Raw genomic sequence first — 12,102 nt, forward strand, 5'->3', positions numbered from 1 at the left:
CATGGCTGATTCAATAGCTGAGTCAAAATAAACAATATTCGTCAACTCTCACAAACCTGAATTGGTGGATTAGTGATTTTTATGATACTACAGAGTATAGAGTGGTCATAACGACATAAAAGTGCCAATAGAATATGCAAAGAAGATCCATACATTCCCTGGTCCACGGTCGTGTTGATCTAAACTTGAAACTTGATTCAGCTGTTAATTAGTAATTTGATTAATTTTATAAATCTAGCTCAAACGTTGCCAACTGCCAAGTAAACCTTAAAAACTCAAAAAACAAAATAAAATAACGTTATTTTAATAAAATCATGTTAATTCACGAGTTGATTTAATGTCCTAGTAACTTAAATTATCTTTCAAGTCAATTTCTAAATTAGATCTGGAAATCCTAAAACTTAGTTCTCATTTTATGAGAATAATTTTCAGTATCAAAACGAAACTATTTAAATTCAAATTAGTATATTTATGAATTTTTTTATGGAACACAATGAATATACTTTAAATCTTGTTATAAAAAAAATTAAAAATACTGTCCTAAAAACAATCTTGAAAATGATTTGGTCCAGACAATTATCAACCTCATAACTCATTCATTATATATATATATATATATATATATATATATATATATATATATATATATATATATATATATAATTGATCTCACGCTGTTCTCATCTTCCTATTTTCTTCAAAATTCACTTCCAAAAAAAAATCATTAAAGAGAAAGTTGGTGGGCCCCGTTTCCATCATACGGCCAGAAGCCACTCCAAACTTTTCCTTCCACTATCAAATAGCGTAGCACCATCCAAAAACCCTCTACAGCTCCTCATATGATACCCACACTACCGCATAAAACCTTCGTAATTTTCTCTCCATCCAAACACGCCCTTATCTCTTTCCCTACAAAAATCTCAGTCACACTTTCACAGGAGCCAAACAAACCCTAATCAGTCTGAATAGAAATGCCTTTTTAGCCTTCAAGACGCCAGCTTTCTAGGGTTTATTTTATCAATTCCACCTCTCGCAAATGATATCTTTTGAATCGGACGCTAAAAAATCGAATGAAGAGGAAGAAGAAAAACCTAGGGTTTCTGAACAGGAAGGTGACAATGTTAGGGTTTCTAAGGTTGAAGAAGAGGAAGAAGAAGAAGGATCTAGGGTTTCTGAGTTGAGAAGTGAAAGCAGTTTTGATTTTGAAGAGAGAGAGCAGAATAACAGGTTAGCGGTAGGGGATTATAAATCTTTATGGAGTGAATTTGATGATTTTGTTGCTAATGAGAAGAATGAAGCAATGGAAGGTACGTCTAGGGCATTAAGTTATGGTTTTGAAGTTGGTGATATGGTATGGGGGAAAGTGAAATCGCATCCGTGGTGGCCGGGGCATATATTTAATGAGGCGTTTGCTTCGTCTTCGGTAAGGCGGACGAGGAGGGAAGGTCATGTGTTGGTTGCGTTTTTTGGGGATAGTAGTTATGGTTGGTTTGATCCGGCGGAGCTTATTCCGTTTGATGCGAATTTCGCAGAGAAATCGCAGCAGACGAATTCGAGGACTTTCATTAGGGCGGTAGAGGAGGCTACAGATGAGGCTAGTAGGAGGAGTGCACTTGGTTTGGCTTGTAAGTGTAGGAATAAGTATAATATTAGGCCTGCGAATGTGGCAGGGTATTTTGCAGTGGATGTGCCGGATTATGAGCCAGGAGGGGTTTACTCGGTGAATCAGATTGTGAAGGTAAGAGATGGGTTTAAGCCGGGTGAAGCTCTTGCTTTTGTGAAGCAGTTGGCTGCGGGGCCTCATGGGTGTGATCAGGATGGTCTTGAATTTATTAAGAATAAGGCTAGGGTTTCAGCATTTCGCAAGGCCGTGTTTGAAGAGTTTGATGAGACATATGCGCAGGCATTTGGAGTTCACAATTCACGGCCTTTGAATGATACAGCTAAGGTTTCAAATCAGCTTGCTAAAGAGCCAACTCGAGGTATTGTCTTATTCCCTGATTTTTGAGCTTTGCAGATTGCATAGGTTTTCAACATCTGGTCTGATTTGTGCATTGGAGATATTATCTTGATTTTATTGCCCCGTGATGGTGGATATCCATGCTTCTTCCTTGTGTGCCGTTTTGTTTCTATCAGATGCCATTTTACATTTCTCCTTGAGTAATGACAAATAGCTAGAATTACTTCACTATGCTTTTGCTTGTGCACTGAGTGCTTTCACTTCTCTGATGCAACACAAGCGTTTACCTTAAATTTGCAGTGAAGGTATGAGAGTTAAGATCTCACTCTGTTTTATAGCATAAGGATAGGGTGTTAGTGGTTATCAAATGGTAAATTTTTTTAACTCATTGAGAAAGTGTAAGGTAGTGGTTGTATCACAGTAGCTTTTGAGGATGCGTGCACAACTTTGTTGAAACTCTTAATATAGCAAGCATGCACATTTATTTTTATGTATTTTTTAAAATGCTTGTATTTCTGATTTGCACCTCAAAGCATCATTGCGTGTGTCCTTTTATTCAACTCAATCTTTTTTCCAAAATGGAAATTTCTGATCTTTATATCTTGTCTGCCTTTGAGAACTAATTGTCCCCTTTTAATGTAGTTGCTTGCTATTGAATTTGACATTTGATTCACGGAAGGATTTCCAATTTGCCTGGTAATAAAATGTTATGCCTGAGTTGAATTGTTTCATTTCATGTCAAATAAAGGCAGGTAGTATTAAGACTTCTAGCCTAAAATTCTGAGTTTAAAATTAACTTGCTGTTGCAATTAAAACTGCAATGTGTGTAATATACTCAACACTCTTTTCTTTTCTTTTTTTGTTGTGTAAGATTCACTGCACCACGTAATTCTATATTCTGTAATTTCAGGGATTTTATAAAACACTTGCATTTTTGGTGTAGGTTTGGTTCTTTTATCATCTCAAATCATACACGGGTCCTGCACTTTTCTTCCTTTATTAGTGTGTGTTTCATGAATTTCTCTTGATTTTGTATTGCCCCTTCTATTGGCTTTTTCTTATCCTATGTTTCATATTCTCATTGGGTTGTTGCTCCTTCAGCTCCTTTAAGTGGTCCATTGGTGATAGCTGAAGCTCTGGGTGGTGAGAAGAGCTCAAAAAAACCTATAAAAGTCAAGGAGCATTCAAAAAGGGACAAGTATCTCCTTCAGCGAAGAGACGAGCCAAATGACCCGGGAACTTTTGAAATTGGCCAAAGGCAAGCAAGTTCATCATCCCCAGCCATTCACGTGGAAAGTTCATCAGCAGCAGAAGCTGGTGATTATGTGTTGCAGAAAAGAGCTCCAGCACCCCACATTTCAGCAAAACATGAACAGTCTCCATTCATAACCAAAGAAGGTGTTGATTCTAGTGAAGATGGTGCTGGCAAAGCAGCATTACTTTCGGATCAGGCTCCAGGATATGGTGGTGCTAGTTTAAATGCAAAGCCATCTCTTGATAACCAGGATGCTGTGAAAGAAATAAAAGGTGAACCAGGATCTGATGTGGCTGACAATCTGAAAAGTGCGGGGTGGTCTGATTTGCCTGGGAAGGAGCAGCTTAAGGGTGTTTCAGGTTGTACATCACCAACCTTTCAGCAACAGGAGGGTATAGTTGACCTTAAATATGAAGAGAGTGCAAAAGCATCCAGATCAAATGAAGTTTCTCAGCAAACTGAACTAAACTTTTCTGCAAGAGCTGAAGGAGATAGTGGATTGAGTAAAGTTCAGGATGGTGGCCCTGGTTCACATCTTTCACCAGTTAATGCCTCACAATCTGGTGGAACAAGTACTGGTACTGGAGTGAAGAAGGTCAAAGTCATTAAACGGCCTATGGGGCCCCTCAGCTCTGAGACGTCTATTATGGGGGAGAAAAAGAAGAAAAGGAAGAAAGAGTTGGGAGCAGAAACTAATCCTGATCATCCGAAGAAGCGGTTGGCCACTGGAAAAGGTGGGGTAGCGGGAATCTCATCTGGAAAGTCCACTCAAATCAGTATGTCTCCTGGAGAGGATTTTCAGCTTAACAGTCAGAAGAAAGATGTTGGAGCCAGCAATACCTTGCCCAACAGTATTGAGCTTGAGCTACCCCAGCTACTGAGTGATTTGCATGCTCTAGCTCTTGATCCCTTTCATGGTGCAGAAAGAAACAGTCCTTCAGTTACAATGTCTTTCTTTCTGCGATTCCGGTCCCTTGTTTACCAGAAAAGCTTGGCTTTATCACCACCATCTGAGACTGAGCTTGTAGAAGCTCGTGGCGCCAAATCCTCTTCCAATATCGGGGCTTCTGACTATTCTGCCAGTGAGAATTCCAGAGGTTTGACATCTTCAAAACCAGCAAAATCCCTTGCCAGACTTGATGATCCAACAAAAGCTGGACGGAAGCGGTTGCCATCTGATCGCCAGGAAGAAATTGCGGCAAAAAGGTTGAAAAAAATTTCTCACCTGAAGTCATTGGCTTCTGGGAAGAAGGCTGGACAGAGAAGTTTGGATATGCAACGAGCAGAAGGAAAGGAGCCAGTGGCTACCCAGCAAGCAGAAGGAAAGGAGCCGGTGGCTACCCAGCGAGTAGAAGGAAAACCGCCTGCCACTACCCATCGGGCTGAAGGCAAACAGCCAGTGGCTCAAGCTCCTAGAAAGTTAGTTAAACCAGATTCTTATAAAAAGATGGAGCCTCCAGTTAGAGCTACTGAGCCCACCATGTTGGTGATGAAGTTCCCTCCTGAGACATCGCTTCCATCTGCCGCACAGCTGAAGGCAAAGTTTGCTCGATTCGGGTCGATAGATCAGTCTGCAATCCGTGTCTTTTGGAAGTCATCACAATGCCGTGTTGTGTTCCGGAGAAAGCTTGATGCACAGGCAGCTCTCAGATATGCTGTTGGTAACAAATCCCTGTTTGGCAATGTGAATGTAAGATACAACCTCCGAGAAGTGGGCGCCCCTGCATCTGAGGCACCTGAATCTGAAAAAAGCAGAGGTGATGACACTTCTGTTGATGCCACACAGGCCAAGGATCCTCTGGTGGAACGACAAGCAGCAGCATTTGCACACCAGCCTCCTTCACAGTCAGCAGGCCAGCTGAAATCGATATTGAAGAAACCAAATGGTGAAGAAGCAGTACCAGTACCTGGTGGTAATGGTGGTAGAGGAACACGTGTAAAATTCATTTTGGGTGGGGAAGAAACTAATAGGGGAGAGCAAATGATGGTTGGTAATAGAAACAACTTCAACAACAATGCTAGTTTTGCTGATGGTGGTGCTCCTACTACTACTGTTGCTATGGATTTTAGTAGTAAGAACTTTCAAAAGGTTATTCCTCCATCTCCATTGCCTATCCTTCCCCTTCCTACTCAATTTGCGAATGACCCACTTAATAATTCACACCATCATACTGAAGTACCACCCAGAAATTTGCACAATTTCATTATTCCTCCTCCAAGCTCTGGACCTAGTACACCAAGCATGGATATCTCTCAGCAGATGCTGAGCCTTTTGACAACATGCAACGATCTTGTCACCTCTGTGTCAGGCTTGTTAGGCTATATGCCTTACCACCCTCTTTGACAACAAATACGGGCCGATACTCGCAACTCTCAACAAAGGATTGGACTACATGACAAACAAAAAAAAAAGCCAGCCATCTCCTCCAAAGCTGCACGATTGCTATTGGGTGTGAAGCAATTGAGACACAATCGACATGGCCGCCCAAAATTTTCTCGTGAGAAGCAGCAACTGAAACACATGGACATGGGGTCTTTCTTGCCGGGTGCCATTTAAGCAAATCCATCACGATCAAGTTTGGTGTAAAACTATGTAGTTTTGAGAGTGGACTAGTCAAGAATTTGTACCGGTGCCATCCTTTTGCTTTTGGGCTCTTTTCCCCCCTTTATTATCTCTCACGTTATACCTGCTCATGGCATTTCCATAGTGCCCGTTTGCCAACGCGGTCCACTGTGATTGCACCTGTCAAAAACAATGTATTTGTCGCGGTGCATGACGCCGATCATCTTGTGCTTGATCTGCATGTGGTGAGAGCTCGTACCATTTTGCTCGGTGCCTCTTCCTGTTAGCTAGCGACCTGCCTATGGCAATTAATTCGTTGTATATAGTCCCACCGAACGTCTACGGTCGCACCCAAAATCTAATGATTATTTACTACTATAATAAATTAGTAACTCCTTGCAGTATTAAAATAATTAAATAGTCGTCTGGTGAGTGTTTGTCATGCCTAATTCAGTAATATTTTGTTTCAAGAAAATATCTCTTACTTTTCCTATACTTTAAAATAAAAAATAAAAATAAATTAGAAAAAAAAAAGTCAAGTGGATGTGTATGAATTTAAAAATATAGAGATTTAAGTATATCCATTAAAAAAATTTCAAGAATAATTGGTTGTTTGTGATAAATTACAAGGATTAAATTATATTTAACTCTTTAATTTTGTTTTTACTGTTTTTTAAATAATTTTGAAGTGTTGGTGTTAAAAATAAATTTTAAAAAATAAAAAAATTATTTTAATATATTTTTAAATAAAAAAATATTTTTAAAAACAATCAGTACTATCTTCTCATTTTAAAATTAAATTATGATTTTTTAAAAAAATGAGATCAAATTCATGTTAAGTGAACTTAAATTTTTAATCAAATCAAATAAATTTTTATTTTATTTTTCTTTAACTCGAAATATTTCAAAAACCCAAATAAACGGCACCCAAGTGGAGCCATCATGTCAATCCAGGTTTCTACGGGTCATGCTACAAAGCCGGCAACACATCGTTGTGATGATAGAAATCGGCTGCTGTAAGAATACTGCTTGCTACACGTTCAGTTTCAAGGAGACGTGTGCCTTTACGTGTCTATATCGTTCATTCTCCGCCCTTCTAGAAGAATAGTTTTTTTCCTTCGAGGGTAAGAAAAAGACAAATAAAAATTACATATCTAATCTTAATTAGCAAAGTTACTTTCCTATTAAATACAGACACGGGGATTCCAAGCATTTGCCCGACGGCAAAAAAAAAGATATTATCCACCATTCTATCTTAATTATTACCTCTAATTATTATGCTTATCCTCCTCCTACAAGATAATTAACGAATTATATTTTTTTTTTATGAATACACATTTAACTTGAATTACTTGAATAGATTGTATATGATTATCGGATCAAGAGGAAGATACTCTTGATATTAATAATTATTATGATTTATTTATTATAATTTGTCAAATTAATCTCCAAACGGAATTTAATCATTATACTGATTTATCAAGTTATATTTTTTAAAAAAAATAATTTTATTTTATTTTTTTAGTTTAATATATTAATGTTAAAAATAATTTTTAAAAAATAATTTGGATATGTATATTTTATAGAGCTTATAGATAACTATTGCTTTTGGAAAAAAAAACGCGTAGGATATTATTCATAGAGAATCTAAAAAAGGGAAACCCTCTTGAACCTCTCATTTAAAGTCTCCACATAAAAGACGGCTCGCGCGGCTGAGGAATTTTCCGGTCACTTTCCTTCGAACCAAACAGAATTGTATATATACCCAACGTTTCTCAATTGACTCTTATAGAAAAACCCCGAAAAAGAACAATCTTTAAGGAAAAAATTCTCTCTTATTCTTGATAACAATACCTTGATCGTTTTCGCTGTTTGTAGAGGAAAATATATAGTATCATGGAGTGCAGGTCATTAGAGATCACAGTTATCTCAGCCAAAGATCTCAAAGATGCCAATCTTTTCGGCAAGATGGATGTGTACTGTGTTGTTTCTCTCAAAGGAGATGATTATAATTCTAAGCAGAAACAGAAGACACACGTTCATAAAGACTCTGGGCCAAATCCTGTATGGAATTTCCCCTTGAAATTCACCATTGATGATGTTGCTGCTCAACAGAATCGCTTAAAGCTCAAGTTCATGCTTAAAGCTGAGCGAATGCTGGGAGATAAAGATGTTGGTGTAGTCTTTGTGCCTGTCAATGAATTGCTGGGTGCAAAGGATGGGAAAGGTTCCTTAAGCTATTCCGTCACTGCCCCGAGAGGGAGGATGAAAGGAACATTGAATTTCTTGTTTAAATTTGGCGAGAAATTCAATGTGTCTGCGCCGGCGATGGCGAAAAAGATGGACGGGAACGTCTCTGCTTACCCTGCCATGGGATATCATGCTGCTGCCGGCGGGAAGGAAATGAACAAGCCTGTCACTGCCTACCCTGTGATGGGATATCAGGGTGCTGCAGGTTCAAGTTATGCATACCCTGCGCCACCGCCTCAAGCGGGGGGGGATAAGCACCAGACTCCTTATCCATATCCTTATAATCAGCCGCCGCCACCACAACATGGTTATGGTGGGTACCCACCTGCTCCCGGACAAGGGTATCCGGGTTACCCACCACAACCCATGTATGGTGGTGGGTATCAACCTGGGATACAACAGAGGCCTAAGAAGAGTGGTAGAGGAAAAATGGGTTTGGGATTGGGAGCTGGATTGCTTGGTGGATTGCTGGTTGGTGATATGATTTCAGATGTTGGTGACATGGGTGGTTATGATGGTGGCTTTGATGGTGGCTTCGACTTTTAGTTTTTTTGTTTTTTTTTTTTTTTGCATTTTCTTATTTCCTAAGAAGAGTGGTAGAGGAAATATGGTGACTTGTTTAATGAAGTAATGTTAGTATTATGAAATATTTGAACAATATTTATAAAAGATTAGCACTATTCTTTCTTTCTTAACAAATTTTTCACTCATGTTGCCGATGAACATGTAGCTAGCTCAACTGGCAGTAGGCTAGCTAGTTCAAATATATGCTTAAGTTCTTGATTAGCATGGTTCTTCGAGAATTACACACCAAGATCCATGCCTCATCAGTGCGAGCGCAAACAAGCAAACAACCATATTCCAAAATATATAAAAATCTGACAGTGGCAGAAGAACCAATAGAGGAAGGACGCAGCGAGAATAATAATAATGAAAAAATTCCATCGCAGCTTCTTCGTTAAGACGACCTATGCAGCAGTGTTAATGGGTTCTTGCATGCCTTTCTGTTAGGGGGGGGGGGGGGGGGGGGGGGCTTGGGCATCAGTCCTCCCTATCAAAACAGGCTTGGATGCACCAGGGCTCGTAGCCCAGCGGTGGAGGCAAGGTTTCCTTGCCTCTGTTATCTGGATTCGAGCTTTAATGTGTATGTTTGTCATCCCTGCGGTGTCTTACATGTCTAATTGGCTTGCAGGGTATTCAGTAGATCCGGGGATTAATTGTGGTGCGTGTAAGCTGGCCCGGACACCTCGGGTTACCAAATAAAAAACAGGCTTGGATGCTTTGGTTTTTTTATATATATATTTAACCTATTAAAATAATTTAAAAATATTAAAAAAAAATTGATAACAACACCATCATCATCACCACAATGATATTTATATTGATATTTATGTTGACGATGCCAGGTGCTCTTTCAGGTTGATATCTTGTATAAGGATTGTTGCTTTTATTTTTTTTGGGTAAATAATAACATCCAAATAATAGTATTTTTATCTTTTCATTAAAATTTAAAGTTGAATTTTCAAAGATATAAAGGAAAAGTAGTACTGTCAATGAGTTGAAAAAAGATTTTACACAATTTTTCTCCTTTTTATGTCCTCGGAATCGTGCGTGCATGGTTTGATTGGGAATTTGAACTCAAATTATATATTATTGGGAATCCCTTTTTTCTAATATAACACACACTAGCTAGCTAGCTAGCTAGCTGATCATTCAATTCAACACTCTTTGAAATCTTGCAAATTGACCATTGAGTGGGAAGGAATTATGGGATTCCAAAAGCAACATTACGGGTTGATACGTACACCCGAAATTGAGGAGCATTTCTTCCATGCCAGTATAGGCATCAGTACTCTTTTTTTTTTTTATTATTATTATTATTAATTTAAGTTATGGAATCAACTTGCGGGCATCTCCTACGAGTTCTGAAATTAACAATCATATAAATCTCCAGTGATTATCATACTAGCAACCATAGAGTTTGAACCTGAGATCACAAAAAAAGTAAACTCATTAATCTCAAACTCTTAACACAGGTCCCCCTACTAGATGATTAAGGCATTAGTACTTTGTTTAACATCGATGTTGGCATGGAAATTGCTTTTGTTGGTGTGTTTATGATTGTAATAGCAGTTGTGATTTAAAGTGTTTTTTATTTAGAAATATATTAAAATAATTTTTATTTTATTTTTAAAAAATTATTTTTAAGATTATCACATCAAAACAATCTAAAAATATTTCTAAAAAACATATCAAAAACAATTTTAAATTTAAAAAAATAAAATTTACACCGCGTTCCTAAAATGCTCTAAACCTTACTCAGCATCCACGCGCATAGGAGAAGGGAAAATGAAAAAAACAACAAAGCAAAGGTTAGCCAACAAACTCAGCTCATTATGTGTGTTAGTAATACATTGCTGGATATTTTTAAAAATATTTTTTAATTAAAAATATATTAAAATAATATTTTTTAGAGTTTTTTTTAATTTCAAATATTAACTCATCAAAAGCTTTAAAAAAACCTCAAAAATAATAAATTTAATATTTTTAAATAAAAAAAAAAACATAAACTACCACAAAACCTACAAAAATCAAACTTTAGTTGGTTATTATCTCACTACGGATTTTGGACGGGAGAGATTAGTTGAGTGTTACATGGATAGTTCAGTGTGTTGTTAATGTAAAAGATGAAGAAATACATTAAAGTTAATTTATTACTGAACTTTAAAATGCTGAAAAAAAAAGCTTAATTAATGTTTGCTTCAATATTTGATGTCTTCTAGGTTTAATTATCGTTTTAGTATTGCTTTCCCAAGTATTTAGAAGGAACTACTTAATTATAATTAAGGTATCAAAATCCTAGTAATCTTCGCGTAATCCTAGTAAACCCTACTTAATTATAATTAAGGTAAGCTTATTGTTTTCTGCCACGACTTAAAATCCTGGCTCGAAAAGGGTTTATCTTCAATATGATTATATAATATAACGTAGCACTTAAAAAACCCTGATCTTTTTGTGCATGCAAAGCCAGATTTAATTTCTCCCCTCAATCAGCTCAAATTAATAGCTTTAATAATATTGACCTCCTTGATCTTTTTCCTTCAAGATCACAACAATGGATTGCAGAACTCTAGACATTACTATAGTGACGTGCTTGTAAGGCCTTAAAATCTCAAAATTGGTCTCCAAAACTCGTGTTGTGGCCTCCATTGTCGGTGGCTCTCTGATTTCCAGGCAAGAAACACCGGTTTGCACATACAAAGGAATAAGCAGTCCAACTTGCGATTATCCGATGAGATTTTACTTGGAAGATTCTGTGTTTCTGCATAGTCAATTGATGGTTGTGTTAGAGAATAATATAAATTATATCCTGAAATCTCATATAACAGCTTAAGTTATTGGGTTGAAATGGTTCTTTGACATGGTATCAAAGCCTTAATAACCAAGCGATCACGAGTTCGAATCTCAACATCTTCATTTATTTGATAAAAATTAAGCACAAGATAAAGTAGGCATGTACAAGTTTCAAGCTTAAAGGGCTTTCATTTGAGGGGATGTATTAAAGAATAATACAAATCATATCCTGAGATCTTACCTAACAGCTTAAATTATTGGGTTGAGATAGTTTTTTGACAGATTGTGTGTTGATTCTGGCCCACCCCGACATTAAACCAACTTCTTGGAGAAGTATATTTTCCGGTCAAGCTCCTTAATTTTGGATAATTGGACAGAAGACAAGCAAAGCAAAGGAGGGTTCTTGTCCAGTCGTGACTCCATCAGGAAAGCATCGAGGTTGCTTGGTTTTCAAGTATGATTTTGGACATGGTACGATTAGGGGTGCTCCTAAAAAGGTCGATAGGCTCCACCATTCGGCACCATATATTGATTAATCTTGTATGGTTAAATTTGAGAACCACCACCGGCGTCGCCATCGGAACCATGTGGAGGTCAATCTTGTAAATTTACGGCAATATTCACCTGACATTATTGGCTTTCTTGTTCCAATTAGTTTATATGGGTCCAAATTAGTTTTTCCATAATATAATTGTAGAGTTTGATTCTCTTTTATCTATT

The 12,102-nt window shown here is 37.5% G+C and overlaps 2 protein-coding genes across 2 annotated transcripts; both read left to right on the top strand.

Annotated features, from left to right (window-relative positions):
- The first annotated feature begins 783 nt into the window (after nt 1–783).
- LOC133693554 (PWWP domain-containing protein 1-like) lies at nt 784–6,051 on the top strand. The gene is made up of 2 exons (XM_062114786.1): nt 784–1,982; nt 3,062–6,051. Exons 1-2 carry the CDS (start codon nt 1,037–1,039, stop codon nt 5,557–5,559), a joined length of 3,444 nt encoding a protein of 1,147 aa, XP_061970770.1. The 5' UTR covers nt 784–1,036; the 3' UTR covers nt 5,560–6,051.
- Nucleotides 6,052–7,532: 1,481 nt separating this feature from the next.
- LOC133694255 (protein SRC2 homolog) lies at nt 7,533–8,727 on the top strand. The gene has a single exon (XM_062115748.1). The coding sequence runs from the start codon at nt 7,675–7,677 to the stop codon at nt 8,572–8,574; it is 900 nt and encodes a 299-aa protein (XP_061971732.1). The 5' UTR covers nt 7,533–7,674; the 3' UTR covers nt 8,575–8,727.
- Nucleotides 8,728–12,102: the final 3,375 nt, after the last annotated feature.

This window comes from Populus nigra, chromosome 5 (assembly GCF_951802175.1).
Source record: "Populus nigra chromosome 5, ddPopNigr1.1, whole genome shotgun sequence".
Lineage (NCBI taxonomy): Eukaryota > Viridiplantae > Streptophyta > Magnoliopsida > Malpighiales > Salicaceae > Populus > Populus nigra.